This window comes from Phodopus roborovskii, unplaced genomic scaffold (assembly GCF_943737965.1).
Source record: "Phodopus roborovskii unplaced genomic scaffold, PHOROB, whole genome shotgun sequence".
NCBI lineage: Eukaryota > Metazoa > Chordata > Mammalia > Rodentia > Cricetidae > Phodopus > Phodopus roborovskii.
In genome coordinates, this window is record NW_026126418.1 from 50464935 (window position 1) to 50484050 (window position 19116).

Consider the following 19116-nt stretch of genomic DNA (forward strand, 5'->3'; position numbering starts at 1 on the left):
CAGCAGCTAGATCATAAACACTTTGGTTGTAGTGCTTTCTCACAAAGATGGCCCTAAGACCTGTCTCAGAACAAAATCAGTCCCCAGTTTAATAAATAAGGAATGGATTTCAACAGACCCACACTGTTTTCAACAATGACAATCTATTGACAGGAACAATGCCTTACTCATGTTTGCCTCTACAGCATAACCCAGCAGAGACTTTGGGAAGAAGGGAAAACAATCAGGGACCAGATTCACAAGCATTTGGAAAACCACTTAATGACCCTCTCCCACCAATTCGTGACTCCCAGAAACTAAAAATCAAACTCAGTCCCAGGCACATTAGGCAAGTCCTTGACCTCTCAGCTTTTTTTGCCAGCCCTCCCCCCTCTCCATTTCTTTTATCTTTTATTTTTGTTATTTTATTGAACTGATTCTTTTCAAATATATGTTACTGAGATAGTTAATGGTAATATTCAACTTCATGCATTCTAAACTAATCTGAGAATCCAAAATTATTTAAAGATTTATTTATTAAGTATATAGTGTTCTGCCTGCATGTACTGCTGCACACCAGAAGAGGGCACCAGATCTCATTATAGATAGTTGTGAGCCACCATGTGGTTGCTAGGAATTGAACTCAAAACCTCTAGAAGGGCTCTTAAACTCTGAGCCATCTCTCCAGCCCAGGAAGAGAGTCTTGATGAAGGTCTACATACATTAGGTCAGTCTTTGGGCATGTCTTCAGGGGACTGTCTTGGTTAACCAGCCTACGCTAGGTGGTACTATTCCCTAGACAGTGGTCTTGAACTATATTATGAATAGACAAATCAATCTGAAAATAAGCAAGTAAGAAAGCAGGCATTCATTCCTGCTCAGCTACTGCTGTGATGTGATGCAATGGCCAGCTGGCTCGTGATTCTGCTGTGTGAATTTTCTACAGTGATAGCTTAGAACCTGGAATTGCAAGTCAGATAAACCACTTTCTTCCCCTAGTTGCTTTTTATTTGGTCATTTCATCACAGCAAGACAAGGAACTAGAACAGTTATGTACATGATAGCTTTAGAAAACACATAAATTCTTTTAGTGAAAAAAGTGATCCTCCTGAAATCTTGTAAAAAAAAAAAAAAAAAAAAAAAAAAGCAGTTTAGGCTCTCTAGTTAAATAAAGTTAAAAAAAAAAAAAAACATATATCTTGCCGGGTTCTCCCTCCCCCCCCCCGCCAGTTTTCAGCTATTAAAAAAATTTTTTTTAAAGTCTCACACTACATTAAAGGGATTTAATATGGGGACAATATTGTTTGGGAAGCTGGGAAACTCAATGGAATTCCCAAGGAAGTTTATCAAAGGTCTCATTTTCTGGAGAGAAATAGTTAGGCTGTTCCATCTTTCTTTGTTGCTTCTGAAAGCAAGTCTAAACAATGCACTGAATTTCGTGAGAGCCTATGCTCCAAGTAAAGGATGACAACCTGAATCCAGCAGTATCCTGCACAGTGTGACCTGTGAACAAAGCCCTTAGAACCTGGACATAGCAGGAGGTAAAATGACAGGAAATGGGTTCCAGTACATATGCAAATGACACAAGTGTTTTAAGGGACTTATGGTAATTTTCAGAAACTCAAATGACCACGATAGCAAGCATTAAATGAGTGAAGTGGGCAATATACAACACAGCAAATTTCAGAGAGAGCCCATTTTCTTATATCAAAGGGGCAGGAGCTTCTTGGCTGTAGTAGCTAAGACTCCAGTAGCCAACAGGGTGGGGGGCCTAAAGATAGTAAATAAACTTTTAATTTAAAAAAAAGAAAAAGAAAATGAGACATCTATTTTCATACCCAAAGATTTTTCACAGAAGAAATGATTGTGTGAGTAAGTATGCACGCTTTGCGGATGCCGGCTAGTCTTAGCCTTGGCTCTACCAGCACAAGAAAGGTCCTCCTGAGTAGACATGGCAGAGAAACTAGCAATAAGCCAACACCCTGGGCTCACCACACACCTATTCACCACTTCACCATCACTCCAATGTCCCCAAACCCTAATAACAAGAATCAAAACATCATCGTAAAAGTGACACTTGTTTTATCATTTCACACTTTTTAAAATAATTTTAAAAGCAAATATCACATATAATGGGACAGGAAAGCTCTATAAAGGATTTTGCCTTCTGATTCTAAGATAGGCTGAGGCAAGGAATGAGTTATTACACAATATCTAATGTGTTTTATGCCTTACTGTCACTGCAGTGATCCAAAAGAAAAAAACAAAACAAAAAGTTTTAGCACCCAAAGCACAGGCTTTTGCCTGTAAGAGCTGTTAGGATACCTGTTCTAAAAGCCAAGAGATCCAGAGAGGATCTCCTGGAAAGAGTGACTAGGTCAAAGTGTACAGAAAGGAGTGCACTTCTCACTTCGTGAGTTCTGTGCTGAGCCCTGAATGAAGACTGAGGTACCTCAGAAGTGCTGGAATGCCATGTGGGGCCTTCCTAAGGACTACAGGGTTCCTGCACAGCCACATGCTCCTGCCAGTGCTCCAGCCAGAGCAGGAAGGAAGCCACATCGAACAGCCATTAGCACTGTGTCCACCTAGGACAATCCAGTGGTCCAGTTAGCAGGGCCAAGCACTTTAGTCTCTGAGCTTTTGGTCTAGGTCAAGAGCAAAACATCAGGGTTCCATGTAGCACTGCTGGCAAACTCAGCTTGATGGCTGTGGGCATTCACAGCAAGGCCTCACTTCTTTTGTCCAAGTGCATGACTTTCCCTTTTATTTGGTATAGATTATTAGTATTTTGCCCTATAATCAAACGAGTAAAACTTGAAAGAACACCAAAAAGGGAATATATATATAAAAAAAAAGGGAAAACATCCTTTATTCTCCTGTTCTTTGTAGTATGTCAATTTGAGTGTGGCATGTGTTTTGCAGGGACAGGGCAGTGCTGAAATTGAGCTTGCATTGTTAAATGTAGCACCAAGACAACTCACCATAAAATCTATGTTATTATCTTCATTTCTGAAATGTTCCATTAACTTCTCAAAGCGCTGCTTTTCTCCGCAGACCTGAAACACACATTGTTTTCATGCATATGACATAACAAACATAAGCATTCCAAAATTACCTACAGATATTCAGTACTAACAATTACTTTCAGAATATTTTTTTCTATCTCCCTTATACATTCCTTACTTGTCTTCATAGCTGTTTAGCCACCAAATGGAGGCATGAAGCAGCCCAGATGCAGGGTTCTTTCCCATATGGTTTTGATGGTATCAAATGTGTCCTTCCTTCAGTGCCTTTGCTCTTCCGCAAGGTTTTTAGTATATATCTACATTACAGTTCACAGCCAACTGGCTATAGATTTCCTGTATCACAGTATGCTTCAGACAGAGATACTAAAGGAGCTAAATAAGCTGGTATTGAAACTCCTTGCAAGGAAGATTGACCATACTCTTATGTCTGTCTCAAATAATTTGAACACATGACAATATCACATAATTACAACACAGTGATTACAACACTCTAGGAATGGTTCCTATTCATCCACTGAAGGTATATATAGGAATTTTTGGTGATTTGTGAAGTTGCACCCAGCAGCCTGAATCACACACATTTTAACTCAAATTATTATTTCCACTGAATATGTGGAAGAAATAGACAAAGTACTCCAAAACTCCAGGGTCCCAGGGTGTGGGGCATCTACATTAAGTTATAGACATGTAGTAAAATAAATAAATAAAAACATACAAACATTTATATCAAAATGATACTTCTGTGAAGACACACTCACAAATTCAAGGATGAATCTTAATTGTGACCTTGTCCTTGGGTAGTTTTGTTAGAACCAAACTCTACACCCACTAGTTAGTTCATTCTGCCTTCAGAGAATATTTACTTGATCTATATACATGCTAAATCAGGCTACCCATGTTAGTGACCACATACTCAGATTTCATTTGTGATACCAGAGACATCTAGACCAATCTTCAAGAATCCTCCTAAAATGGCATTTCAAAATGTAATAATGCTGCCATTTTAATTCAGTCATGTTAAATCCTATATGGATATATATTTACAATTGGGAATGAGGAAGTCCCACAAAGGTAGGAATGCCATGTTTTACTTCTCTTACATCTTCAGCATCTAGAATGATACTTAGCATATTACATTTGTTGATTTGTACTGAAGAGAAGATAATAAAACCAATTGTATCAAAATACCCTTCACAAAGGATGATGACATTTCTATTTGCCATCACATTTTACATGGAAAGAACCATCAGGCAAGAGTTTGAAGCGGGTCTTTAGTAAAGGCTCCGGGGCCTGCAGTGATGCTGGGAAGTGCACATGAAGAGTGCCTTCTAGGCCCTTCAAATCTTAACTTGACTAATGTTTGCAAAGCTTCAGACCAGAGTTGGCAGGATTCTGATCACTACTCACCATTTACTTGTAATTGTCTCTGGTGGTTTAAAAGAAAATGGCCCCAAAGGGAGTGGCAGTATTAGGAGGTGTGGCCTTGTTGGAGTATACAGGACCTTGTTGGAGGAAGTGTGCCACTGTGAAGATGGGCTTTGAGGTCCCATATATACTCATGACACCACCCAGTGTCTGAGACTACTTTCTGTTGCCAGCAGAGCCCTCAGCTATCATGTACCATGGTAGACAGCCATCTCTCCAGCACTATGTCTGCCTGCCATGTCCCACCATGATGAGAATGGACTGAACCTCTGAACTGCAAGCCACCACCTCAATAAAACCTTTTCTTTATAAGAGTTGCCGAGGTCATGGTGTCTCTTCATAGCAATAGAATCCCTAATTAAGATACTGAGGAGAGCAGGCAAAAGCACCTTGGCCTAAGTACTGCCATACTGACTTCAGACTCCATTTTACCTGCAGGGTGAAATGAAGTTCAGGTTCTCAAGCACTAGAGAAGCTGAGAACTTTCCAATGGCTTCCCAACCTCCTCTTTAAACTATGGACATAGTCATTACGTATCGTTAGTTCTCTAGAAACAGTATGGCTGTTCCTAACAACAGAATGAGCAAATAAATCTGATTGACTGGACTAAAAGGCTTACATTGTATGTCAGGTGACAGTGATGAAACACATAAGGAAAGTCCTTAATCTTTACTTCATGATAGGTGAAAAACTGTAACGTGGCATCAAATGTTGGTGGTTTTTGTGCTTATAGACCCACTTCTGTCCCTGCTTAGTTAGAGCTGACAGGAGAAACAAGGCTCCCGAGTCCTTGTCCTGTAGCCCTAGTCAATCAGTGACCCTCTTATGTGGTGATTTATTAAAATCTTTGGAACCCATAAATGTCATCTCTCTCCTTCCCCGTGGTGCACAACAGACAGGGTGTAAGAACACTGCTTTTAGAAAAAAGTTGCTGAAGACAGAGGAACACCGTGATCTCACTGGAGGAAGGAGAGAGGTCTCCAGTTGAGAATAATCTGGGTTGGAGGTGAGAGTGGCAAGTATCATTTTAAAAGCACATGGAGGCTGGAACATGTGCTGGCTCAGTGGTTAAGAACCCTCGCTGCATCCATTCCCAGCAACCACAGGCAAGCCAACAACCATGGGGGACTCTGGCTCCAAAGGACCCAATGCTCTCTTTTGGTCTATGAGGACTGCACACACATGAACATACTGACATGGCACAAAAAGAGACAAGATAATGAAAAAGAAAAATATCATTAAAGGCACAGTGGTCCCTTTTGATGCCTCAGAAAGGATATCTAAGCATATCACCATCTGCCCTACATCTATGACCCTCCAGAGAGTGAGGGGTCAAGGTCCTGGCAACAAAAGCTGTGAAATACAGGCAGTGTAGCTGCTGCTCCCCCAACTGTATCATCAGCATATCTTCCCAAAGGAACAAGGGTCACTCACTTGCACAGTTGAGGAAAACACCCCAGCCTGGCCATGGAAAGAGTAATAATTACAACCTGCATATTCATATCAGATTCCCTAACATCAGAATTTTATTCTCAGGAGAATGCTTTGCTTAGCTCTTGTGTTGGGAGGATGGTAACATGGGGTCATCATAGATTGGGAATAGCTCCCTGTTTCCTAAGAAGTAGACAGTGATTAATGTTCTGATATGAGCATATAGGCAGTAAATTAGAAGAAGCAACAGCCACTGTGACAATGAGAATACAATTCTAGGGGGTAAAGTTGAAAGGGAGATTTGACAATCTGGTTCCTTCCATTTATTAATGAGTTTGACATTCAGATAAGATCAAATAGTCCTAGGAAAGGTCAACAGGGTAGCAAACCAAGGCACATAGATTTTAGAGTGCCCAGATAGACACATTCCACTTAAGATAACACCTTACAGGGATAGAGAGAGGTCTCAGAGCTTAGGAGAGCTTGCTGCTCTTATATAGGACCCAAGTTCTATCGCCAGTACCTATACTGGGTAGTTCACAAACACCTGTAACTCAAGCTCCAAGGAATCCCATCCCCTTTTATGACCTCAACAGGCATCCACGTGCATGCATCTCCTGTCTCTTTTTCTGTGTGTGTCTCTGTGTCTTTCTGTTCTCTCTTACACACACACACACACATACACAATTTTTTAAAGTCTGAAAATATATTTTGAAAGACAGTACTGAAATCTCCCCAGAACTATGACAGTGGTTAAAAACACAATAATTAACTATTGCAGGATGACACATATACACTGGTGTGCTGGCTAGCTTTCTGTCAACTTGAGACTAGCTAGTCACTGGGGAAGAGGGAACCTCAAATGAGGAACAATCTCCATCAGTTTGCCTGTTGGGCACTTACTTAATAATTGATGTGGCGTCCATTAGTGGCTGGCGATACCCACGGGTAAGTGGTCTTGAGTTGTACAAGAAAGCAGGCTGAACAACCCAGTAAAAGTAGTGTTCCCTCATGACCTCTGCTTCAGTTTCTAGCTCCTGGTCCCTCCCTAACAATCTTGCCCTCCCTTCCTTCACAATGGAGTGTGACCCAAGAGCACTAAACTGAAATAAACCCTTTTCTTTCCAAGTTGCTTTTGGCCATGGCATTTTATCAGAATAATAACAACCCTAACTAAGACTACTAGCCCTTTTAAACAGAGCAGGTTCCAGGGCTCTGAATCAAGGCCTGACTGAGAACCTCCATGGAGCAGACTAGGGATCTGGGCCTCTGAAAGCATTCAAGGCTTCTGGCCCATGTACTCATATACTAATTAAATTCCCAGCTCTTTTCACTGTTAAAGGTTAAACATCAACTCAGTTCATCCAACTTGCATTTGAGCAATACCAAGAAGCCTTAGTTACTGTCTCTGGATATCATGGGGAACTAGCATATAGCTGAGCAGGAATTAATCCACAGACCCTGCCCAGTCCCTGCACAGGTGCAAGGCATCCTTGCACCATGGTAACTCTTAGATACTCATGGATTCCATCTGGGGTATTAGACAGAATGGATTTTACAAGGGAGAAAAAAGGGCAAATGGACAGCAACAAGACAAATTACACATGAGTAGTTAATGAGAAGAGATTCTCATAGTCACTTTTCTATTGCTGTGAAGAGACACCATGATCAACTAACTCAACTTCTATAAAAGTATTCAGTTGGGGCTTCCTTACAGTTTCATTTGGTCCACTATTATCATGGTGAGGGGCTTGGCAGCAGGCAGGCAGGCACTGGAGCAGTAGGTGAGAGCTATATCCTGATTCAGACAGAGAAGAGAGACTCTAGGCTTGGCATAGGCTTTTAAAACATCAAATCCCTACTCCCCCACCCCCTGACACACTTTCTCCAACAAGGCCACTCCTACTAAACCTTGGAATCCTTTCAAAGTGTTCCATTCAGAGATGCGCCTGCAGTACTTGCTAGGATTAAAGACATGTGACTTTGGGGCCTCTCTTACTCAAACCACCACAGAAATAATAATAAATTCCTAACAAGAATAACTGATTTTCTGGTAATGATGTCCCCAAAGCATTGTGGTGTCCTGGTATATACAACAGAAATAGGCACTAAAAAGAGCATTCAGTGTTTTTTCTTTAGACTACTTCATTCTGTCAGCAAAGAAATCCAGGTCAAAAACAGATAAACATGTTAAAAACAATGAATTAGATACCTTCCTATTTATAACTCCTTGGTGAATATGCACAATCGCATGCTACTGACATGGATAGGAAGCCATGAAAGGGTGTGAATGTCTGCTCCTGGCTCTCTCAAACTCCTGCATGCTCAGATTCGGATCACTCCACGACCACTCCTCAGTAATGAATTCAGGTGATGCTCTCTGACATGTTTTCCTAGGAATGGCTGGGGCTCTAGAGCCCCCTTCATTTCTGCTGAGGGAGAGGAGCATGCAAACCAGATGCTCATTTGTGTCTATGTGACATTAGACAAGTGTAGTTCACAATCCCACAGGAAATGGGAAGGTGTGGGGGGGGGGTGGTAAATGCTGTATCCCACATCAAAGTGATGTTGTATTACTTAGTACATGCTGCTCACATCTGGACCACCCTAAATTCTTGGTCAAAGCAGGAGCAATGTGGTTGAAAGAACATACCTCTTCTCTCTTTGAACTTGCCTAGTTTTAGAAATTGGTGAAAAAAAAGATGACGACACTGATTTTCCACTATTCTAAGAATTTGTATATTGACCATCTTCAGAATGCTGTGAGTCACATATGGCTAATGGCCAGTGAGATGAATGAGCATAAAGCACTTGCCACACAAACCTGACAGCTTGAGATCAAACACCAGAACCCACATAAAGGTGAAAAGAGAGAACCGTCATCAGGAAGTTGTCCTTGGACTTCAACATGTGTGCTGTAACACATGTGCTCACACACAGTTATACATATGCAGTAATGGGAAATGTGAAAAGCATATGCGTAAACCAGAAGCATATTTGCACACAGATATGACTGCATGCTATATATCACAGCATATATTTCAGCATATATTTTCCATCTGCCAACAAGATGTGCATAATATAAGATACAAAAACAAATTTAAAAAGTTATACCAGGGGCTGGCAAGATGGCTCGGCAGGTAAAGGCACTTGCTACCAAACCTAACAATCTGAGTTCAGTTCCCAGACTGCACAAGGTAGAAAGAGGATGGCCCTCTGACCTCCAGATACATGTTATGGCATGCAAATCTATAATCATGTGTGCAGACACACAGGCACACACAAAATAAACAAATGTAATTTTTTAAGTTTTATTTATTCTTTGTATGAGTGCTCTATCTGCATATGTGCCTTTATGCCAGGAGAGGGCACCAGATTCCACTATACACAGTTGTGAGCCACCATGTGGTTGCTGAGAATTGAACTCAGGTCCTCTGGAAGAGCAGCCAATGCTCTTAATCACTGAGCCATCTCTCTAGCCTCAAGTAATAAGTGTAAGTATAATTTTTGTTTGTTTGATTTAAACTACATTGTTGCAGCTAAAAGTTGCTATTCCTGACCTTTTTTTAAGGTCTCTCTACATAGCCCTGAATAAACTGAAACTCACTATGTAGAATAGGCTGGCCTAGAACTCACAGAGATCTGCCTGCCTCTGTCTATTAGGTGCTGGGATTAAAGGTGGGTGCCACATGCCTAGCGCCATTCCTGACTTTTATATTCACTAGTATTGCTTGTTTCTGTACTGGCTCTGCCCTCAGTTTCCCACATGCACAGGAAGACTCTGGGGAGTTGGTATTGTATGGAGAGACTCTAGGACCTGCAGAAAGACCCAGCCCAACAGAATGGGAGCCTTCTGTACACTGTGCTACCCCACCAGGAATATTAGAGTCTCCATGCTAGGAGTGGGACTACCAGGAATCAAGTAAATAAGCAGACTATAGCCTACACACCTGAGAAGCAAGAGCTCTGCTATGAACCAAAGGGCACCTTCATTACAAATCACTATGTGGTGGGTTCAATGAGAATGGCCCCTATATGTTCACCAATATGAATGTTTGGTTCCCAGTTGATGGACTGTTTAGGAAGAATTAAGAGGTGTGGTGTGGTCTTATTGAAGGAGATATGCCGCTAGGAGTTCAAAAGTCCCCTCCACACTTCCCTCTCCCTCCCTCTCCATTTTGCAAGAAGATATAAAGCTCTCAGCTAATGCTCCAGCACCGCCTGGTGCTGTCTACCTGCAGCTATGCTCCCTGCCATGACGATCATAGACTAAATCTCTGGAAATGTAAACAAGCCCCCCAATTAAATGCTTTCTTTTATAAGCTGCCTTGGCCATGGTGTCTCTTCACAGCAATAGAACAGTAACCAAGACACTAAGTCAAGCCCATGTAAAAAAAAAAAAAATTCATCGCCCTTGATTAACGGAGTGATATGAACATGCTTATCCTTCAATTTCAGACCATAGACTTCACTCTGATAATGCAGCCACTGGCCACCCACATGTACAGCCACAACCAAGCCATTAGTTCAGGCAATTCAGGGAACACTGTGGGCTTCCACGTTTTTGAAGCTGTAGATCGTGCTGTTTGCTTTCAGGAAGATATATGGGGGTAGGGGCAGCAAGATGATTCAGTGAGGAAAGGCACCTGCTGCCAAAGCTGACTACCTGAGCTCAAATTCCCAAAATCTACATCATGGAGAGAACCAACTCCTGCAAGCTGTCCTCCAACCTACACAATAGGGGGATAAAATGCACAAATAAACAAAATAAGAATTACAGAGCAATTAATGGTAAAGAAGCCATAAGTATTACAGGGCTATAGAGGACTCCACACCCAAGGGAGTGGAGGAAATCAAGCACTCATGAGAGAGGCTTTGCAGCTTCCTCTCCTGTGGGCCTACTGGGTAATCCTGGGTAGCCTGCTAGGATCTTGGGGCAGCAGCAAAAAACATCTTCTGACTTAGTGTATTCAAGCATTAAGGACCAATGTTAGCTCAGTGCAGCTGTTTCACTCCCAGTTGGGAAGCAGATAATCCTGCCTTGCCCAGATAAGGCAGCCTCTCCCAAAGGAGGTCTAGACATCCTCTCTAGTGAGAAGGAGCAAAAGCATGATTCCTGCCCACATCATCACTCTGTTCTTCAGCATCTATTAGAGATATGTCTGAAACATGGATAAAACCCAGGGACCTAAACACCAAGGACCGTGTTTTAAAGTATTTCTAAAGGTGGGGAGGGGCTTGGGGAATATTTTTCTGGAGGCTCATAATGGAGAGAAGGTATCACCACAGCTTTGTAATGAACAGTATTTTCTTGCAGGTCAGATGTGAACTCCTAGCCTTCAACCCCACCAAAGTCACCAACTATCTGTGCTTCCCCTTTAGCTATCCCCCCCCCACACACACACACACTACAATCTGCTAGAGGCCTGACTGTAAATGCATCTGAGTTAGTTATATAAATTTAAGGGCCCCTTACTTAAGTGTTTCCTTCTTGCCCTGTTGCCTGCTGTCTGCCTCAATTCTTTCTTTTTCTCCTGCCACAGAAAGGCCCTGTGATCTGCAGGGCTCCTTGGGAAAAGCACCAGTGAGAGGCAACCTCTGTTAGGTCTGACTGGACTCCCCTTCGGGGCCTGCTAGAAAACAAAAGTCCCATTTTCTTTCTCAAGCTCTCATAAAGAAAATAATTATTTTATAGTTATTTTTACTTGAAAAGCACCTTTCACCTTTTCTTGCACACACCTACAGTCTGATGGTTACTGACCCTTAGTGCCCAACAAAACCATTGTTGTAGGGTGTTCTGCAGCTGCCAGGACCTTTTATTTCATACACAGACTCCAAATGGCTGTCATGATAGAAGCAGACCCCTCACTGGAGTTGCTGGAGACTCCTTGGAATATAAAAAAGAAATGTTCGTCATGGAACACTTTAAAATGGAACAACTTCATTCCAACAAAATAAAAATGGAGTCTACAGTATTGTCAGCCTTCTTATTGAGGCATAGGTCTGTCTTGGCTACAGAGACACTAGCCTAAGAGAAACTGTTTCACTAGTACTAAACATTCCCATGAAAAAACTTCAGTCATTTCCAGATGTTTCCAAACATTCAGATGTTCAGAGGCAGAATTAACACATCCAGAATTAATTTCTATGTATGTATTTTACTGTGATACATAAAATATCTTGGCAGAAGAAGGACTAGTGACATCTCTAAAGACTGATACATACAACTTAGATGAGAAAGGTATGTCACCACTCCCCTACACAGAATGCATAAGGGTCCGCAGATAAATAACACATCATATGTAATTTAACTGATTAGTATTCCCAGTGTCCAACTTGGATCTCTTTGGTTTCAATGAGGCCTAAATGTCCTCTTTTTATTTAGATATGCTCTCATTAAGTGTATCCTCCGAGTGTACCCCAGTAAGGTCGGGCAGGATTAGGAGGGAACACACTATGACGATTCTTTAGTGGTTGCCGCATGCCCTCTCAACCACAGCAACAGCACATCATGGTCTGGAGCAGCACTTTGACCACAGACTCTGGGATCTGCTAGGGGGCAGCTGTCAATGCATGTTCTCCCCACACTCAACTCCCCACAAATGAAATCCGACAAACATTCACCGTGGATGGATTCAGAGCCCTTGACTACAAAGACCTGATGTTTGGTTGGCTAAATATCTCTGACCAGCAAGAGGAAAATGCCTGAAGGTGAGTCAACAATGGCTCCCACCTCCTCTTTCTCCTACACTCTTCCCCTCACTCGCCAGAGTTAAATCAGGGACTCTTGCTCTGAGCCCAGTGGAGTCCCTTCTACCCAGTAGAGAGTGGGTAGTAGCAGTTCTTCAAAATGTTTGTTTGTGAGCCTCAAGGTCTCCCATGGGCCTTTTCTAGCATTTATGAGTGTTTTTTATAATAATAATATGCTGCTTGTCTTTTCTAGCCGGCATGTGCACCGGAAAGATAAAATCAACAGAGATGAAATAGTGAACGAATAAACTGTGGCACCTTGGCAGGAATCATAGTAGTGATGCAAAATTATACTGGTCATCAGTGTACTCACATTAGTCACATGGTCTCTACCTTGTCTTTTAAAACGCCAGTTTTACTTAAGAATATATTTGATGAAGCAGCAATAGTATTAATTTTATTATACACTTTACGTAGATGAAATTAGAGTTTTACATGACAAAATGAGTTCTGTTTAAAACAGTCTCAGTATATATAGGTCCTGTAAGAAAAACATCCTGTATCATTCTACTTTTCCAAGTGAGAATGAGAGAAAAAGTGATAACTGAGGACTGGACATGTGGTGCAAACTTTTAATCCCAGCGATAGAGAGACAGAGGAGGATGAATCAGTGACTTTAAGGCCAGCCTGATCTACACAGTGAATTCCAGGACAGCCAGGATACATAGTGAGATCCTATACCCTACCCCATCTACGCAAGAATGTAACCAAGCATAATTACTCAGACAATAAGCTAGGCTAGCCTTTAAAAACAACAGGGAATATTTTGTAGCCAATAATAAAATTTGAGCCCCTGGTGAAAAATAAGAACATTGGATAATTTGCACTCTCCACTGAGCACATGGCAGCTTCCTCATCTTAGTGATTCTTTTGGTGGTAATAATAAGAACTTTTTAAAATACTACACTATGAAACATCATTATGTAAATGATCTAAATAATTCAATGAATACAAAAATTTCAAACAACCACTAAATATTGTTACAAAATTATAAATTTAGGTACAAGACAGACAAGGGTGTTTGGACACACTGTGCAAGGTCATTAACATGGCATCAGATCCACTTGTCATCGGCATTTAAAAGACATTACTGGTCCTTTGCTAGTAAAGTATAAATGAAGAATACTAACTTCCACTACAGGATGCTGCCATTAAAATATGTCATGTTCTATATCGGTATGTGGGTAGGGGAGTATTTTCTACTTCATGCTCTATCTTGATATGTGGTTAGGGCTGGATTTTCTTTCCCTAGTTCATCGAAAAACACAAGTGACTATATGCAAAAATAAATTTAAGAATTGCATATTTTAGCTGTACAATGTTGGCACATGCCCTTAATCCCATCAGAGACAGATGGATCTCTGTGAGTTCCACGCCAGCCTGGTCTACAGGGTGAAAATTTCAGGGCAGCCAGGGCTACACAAAGAAAGGTCTTGAAAAACCAAGAAAATAATTGCACCTTTTATTAGACTACACTTTGCCATAGACGTAACTCATAGAATCATAACATTCACACATACTATCTCAGGACTCTATAGAGTTGTGTCATAGGGGTGAGGAGGAGGGTTCGTCATAGTGTTAGTTTTCGTGCTAGTGTTACTGTTAGAGTTTTGCTTTGCTTTTCAAGACAGGTTGTCTCTATGAACTTGCTTTCTAGACCAAGTGGCCTCAAACTCACAGAGAACCACCTAACTTTGCCTCCTAAATGCTGGGATCAAAGGTGTGAACCACCAAACCTGGTTTATTAAGCTAAACTTTAAAAGACACAGAAACATACCGAACAGTGTGACTGTTATGAACTGAATTGTCCCTTGCCCAAATGTGTATGTTGAAGCTCTGACACTCAATGTGACTGTAGATAAGGAGTTTAAAAGCCATCTTAAGAACAGGTACATTATGAGTACAGCTGAATGAAGTTTATGGTGCACAGTGTTTCAATCCATAGGACTGTAAGAAGAAATGGGCAATCTTCTTCAAAGTGAGGTCATAAGGGACGGTGTGAAGGCCAGGAAGCGAGACTCTCAAAACCCAACATAATATATGCTGGCACCCTGGTCTCAGGTTTCCAGTCTACAGAATAATGGGCAAATAATTTTTGTTTTATCAGGTACCCATTTGTAAGGCAGCCTGAGATAACTAAAATAGCCCATTTTTACAAATTTTAAAAGATTCTATACAGCCTAACATTATCATATAATTTTTATTTTGGTATTTTTCTTTTTTGTATATATAAGTGCTTTGTCTGCATACATGTCTGTGTACCGTGTATGGGTATGTGTGTGTGGTGCTGGAAGATGTCAGCAAAGGGCATTGGATCTTTTCAAACTGGAGTTATAGATGGTTATGAGCTTCTGTGTGGATGCTGGGAATCAAACCTGAGATCTCTGGAAAAGTAGCCTATGCTCTTCACCCACTGAACCATCACTTCAGACCCTATTTGTTATTTTCCATGAGCTACATCTATCAAAAATTTTATTGTAATTTATAGTGTGGTAAATACCAATGCATGACCTGCATTTAAAAAGTCCTGGGGGGGGGTTCTTAGCATTTTAAAAAATAGTCTCACTGTGTATATTAGTTGGACCCTAAACTTAAGATGCTCCTGCCTCTCCCAAGTGCTGGGTGTAGTTATGTATATGACACAATCCTCTTTGAGTTTTGTTTGTTGGAGACAGGGTCTAGCATGGCCCCAAGGTCTACTGTGGCCTTAAACACTAAGTAATAGCCAAGAATTGCCTTGTACTTCTGATCCTTCTGCCTCTGTATCACAAGTGCTAGGATTATAGGCTTGTGCTTCTGTGACAGTTGAATTCAGGGTTTTGCACATGCTAGGCAAGATTCTACCAATTATGCCACATTCCTAGTCCAAGATATGAGTTGAAAATTTTCATGCTTTATTTGTTTAGGTAGGGGGTTGTTATTTTGTTTGGTTTTTGAGACTGTATCCCAAACAAGTCTTGAACTCATAGAGGCAAGAATAACTCTGAACTCCTGATCCTCCTGCCTCTACTTCCTGAATATTATAATTAAAGGTGAGCACCACCATACCCAGGCTATGGAGTGCTACAGATAGAACCCAGGACTTGGTGTATGCTAAGCAAACACCCTATAAATTGAGCTACAGCCTCAGCCACCCATGATATACATTATTAAAACCCAAAACCTGAAAGAGAAAATACATGGACAACTAATGATAAAATTTGTCATAGCCAGAATCAACCATATGATATGAAGAACTCCTGAGTCTGTTGTGTCCCCATGAAGATGAAGCCACATTACTCAGAGATTACCAGAGATTCCTTCTATACAAAGGAACCCCTTCTCCACAGCTCAAATGTTTACCAAGATCAAGTACATCCCCACAATCCCTAGTTGTCTGAGATGTGCCCACCCATATCACATGGAAGCTCATGACAAGACTGGATACTCTTTGCCCAAAACCAAGCAAAGGTTGGGTTCCAAGGAACAGAATCAGACTATACAGATATAGTTCTCCCCAATGTGGGAGATACAGTACTCACATTCTCAGTCTGGAGAATCAGATGCAGTTAACCGGGAGGCTTGACATGTTACATGTCAAGAGTCAAAACCAAATATGCAAAGAACGAATTGAGAATCATCTTTACCAATGAACTAACTAACTGTATCCCTGACACCCGCATGAAGGAAGCACTACTTACTCACTTTACACTTATTCCTGGAAACAACCTCAAAATGGAAATGCAGTGCTGCTCTTGGTAATGTACCAGCAAACCTGGGAAACCACATGTGCAGCTGGTGAATTATTGGTGAGGAAGGAGCCCTTGGGTTCCACAGCCAAACAAAACAGAGCCTGCAGGTCGTGTTACATTGATTGGCTATTCCGACCCCTCAGTGACGCAGAGCCCAGGAGTGAGATGTGAAAAAGACTTCTGCTTCAAGACCAGTGACTGTTGGAGTTCAGTCAGGAACTGCTGGGCCATTTTCTCCTACTGAGTGTCTTTCAATTGTAAGTGAAAACCAAGCAAGACTATATATACCCTTGGCAGAGTGATTTACCAAATGAGAGAGCTGGGAAGGAGACTTCAAGTCCCACTGCCAGGGAATAATAAATGGATATTGAACTACCAAGGGCACAGCGGAGTTTGGAGTTTAGGAGTGGGTGGGGCAGGATCGACTTGTCCAGCTTAAAGATTGACTGCAAAGCTCAGTCATGTAACAGCTACACAAGCCAGCAATGCTGCCACAGAGAGGCCCTCATTCGTGGCAGGACTTGCTGGGGACAGCAAGCAGAGATTTAAATGAGGCCCATTGCTCTTCACTGTCACCCACACCACAGTGAACAGAAAAGGGAACCAGGAAAGCTCAATGGTACACTCTGGCTGTAGGAAGTGTGTGATTTGTGTTCCCAAAGGTGCCATTAGCAGGTACTGTAGACTTAAAAATAGGCCCTAAAGGTAGCTCTTAGTTCATTGTGGGTAGCTCCTAAACAAATGCAGGAAGCTGGCCCTTTCCAGTCTTCTCTGAGCTCATAGCGTAAATGGGACTTACCAGGGACCCAAAGCTATAGGGTCATGTGATATAGAATTAAAATTTCTAGAAGCATGAATGAAAAAAAAAAATCAATTTCTCTTGATAACTGTGTCTCATCTCTCATTATGGTAACATCAAGCTGAGTAATGTTGGTATAAAGTCATATGATCCACTTTAAACTATTGTTAAAACGCTCACACCTAGCCATGGCCAGGTGCCTTCTATTATCTTGGCTAGTTTTGATGTCTGCTGTCAAAGAAGCACTTAACTCTTTGGAATTATTATACTTGTGGCACGCACAAAGAAATTTTCATATAGAATCACCATTTGTGGAATTGGCTGAAGATAGAACACAGCTGAATTCCAGCATTTAGAAAATAGAAGTATTTAAATTCCTGACCACACTCTCTCCTGTTAGGTAGTGTTCTGCAAAATGGGACCCACATATATTCCTGACCCAGCTGTGTGTTGTGACTTAAATTGCTAATATCTTTGTTCCTAGAATTTATTCACCAAATCAAGTACTTTATTTTATTGGGGAGGTGGACAGGAGACAGGGTTTCTCTGTGTAAAAGCCTCTTTAGACCAAGCAGGCCTGGAACCTACAGAGATCCACCTGCCTCTGCCTCCTAAGTGCTAAGATTAAAGGTGTGAACCACCACAGCCCAACTAAATTCTTTTCTTTTAAATAATCTTGCTCGAAAGGCACCTCATCTCTCATTGGGGCCATGCAAATATTTCAGTCTACCCTGAATTTTATTAGTAATTTAAAAACACCCCAAGAATCTACCTTATCTATAACCATGTCTATCATGTTAGCTTTTTAGCAGGAAAATTGAGAAAACAAATGTACAGACTTAGATTTAGATAGTGCTTAGATTATGGTAGCATGTCATGTAAGACTGTACCCAAAGATTGGTGACAATCCCGGAGAAGCTTATTAGAATAAGGCCCACTTACATGAATCTCTCCCTCTTTATTCTTTTCTCATAGGGTACAACTAGGAATTAACAATATGCATTATCCTGGTGGCATTAAGTAAACAATATATAATCTTTTGTTGTAGTTGTTGTTGTTTGTTTTTTGAATCAGGGTCTCTCTGTGTAGCTCTAGATGTCCTCAAACTCGATCTGTAGAGTATGTTGGCCCTGAACTCACAGAGATCTGCCTACCTCTGCCTTCTGAGTGCTTGGCTGAAAGGTGTGCACTACCACCTCTGGGCATATAATCAAATCTTAATAACAAACTTTCTAATATTTTCTCCACTTTACCATAAAATAGGTTTAATGATGCTCACAATAGGAGAAACAATGAAATAGAATCAACACTGTTTTCCTGTGTTCTAGTCTTCATTCCAAAAATTACCATACATGATCATGAAAGAAACAAACAAAACCCTTAGATATTTACTACAGACTTCACATATACAAAAATATGCTTGTGCTTCATAAATGTTTCAATTTCAAATGAAATTGAAGCTTGATTCACAGGAAGACAAGCTCATTAAATACCTAGCATTTGGGGTTAAATTATAAGGAACTGATATTAAGCAAAATTCTCTAAGTTTGGAAACTGTCTCTCTTCCTTGGTGCACATGTACTCTTTATCTAAATCTCTATTACAGGCAGTCCTGCCTTCATCAAGGCAAAGAAACTGTGTGGGGCACCTACCAATGCCTCTTCTTGTCTCCACAACAAACTTCTTCTGTGCTAAGAAATATATATATACTGGCTCAACAACTCCCTAGACAGTTAGTTCCATGATCTCCAAATCTATTTAGTAGTTCTCAAGGAAAGGGTGGTAAGCACAAATGTTAAACAAAGGATAACCAAGCATTTCTAGGAAAGAAAACTAGATGTATAAAATGTAAGTAGGGGACTGTCTAGTTGTACAGCAGAAAGCAACATACACCAATAGAAGCAGCACAGCCATGGCCAATCTTGTCACTTGTTTTTTTTTTTGGGGGGGGGGGTTAAACTGCTGTTCATGTAAT

General features: G+C 41.1%; 1 protein-coding gene across 6 annotated transcripts in view; it reads right to left on the reverse strand.

Annotated features, from left to right (window-relative positions):
• Positions 1-19116, reverse strand: part of Fmnl2 (formin like 2) — a 270688-nt gene that overhangs the window by 34397 nt on the left and 217175 nt on the right. For all 6 annotated transcript variants that reach the window (XR_007834547.1, XM_051184696.1, XM_051184692.1 and 3 more), the window contains one exon: positions 2961-3035. Coding sequence is in view for 5 of the 6 variants with exons in the window: in XM_051184696.1 (XP_051040653.1) it covers positions 2961-3035 (75 nt within the window). In the remaining variant the exon portion in view is untranslated. The remainder of the gene's footprint in view (positions 1-2960; positions 3036-19116) is intronic.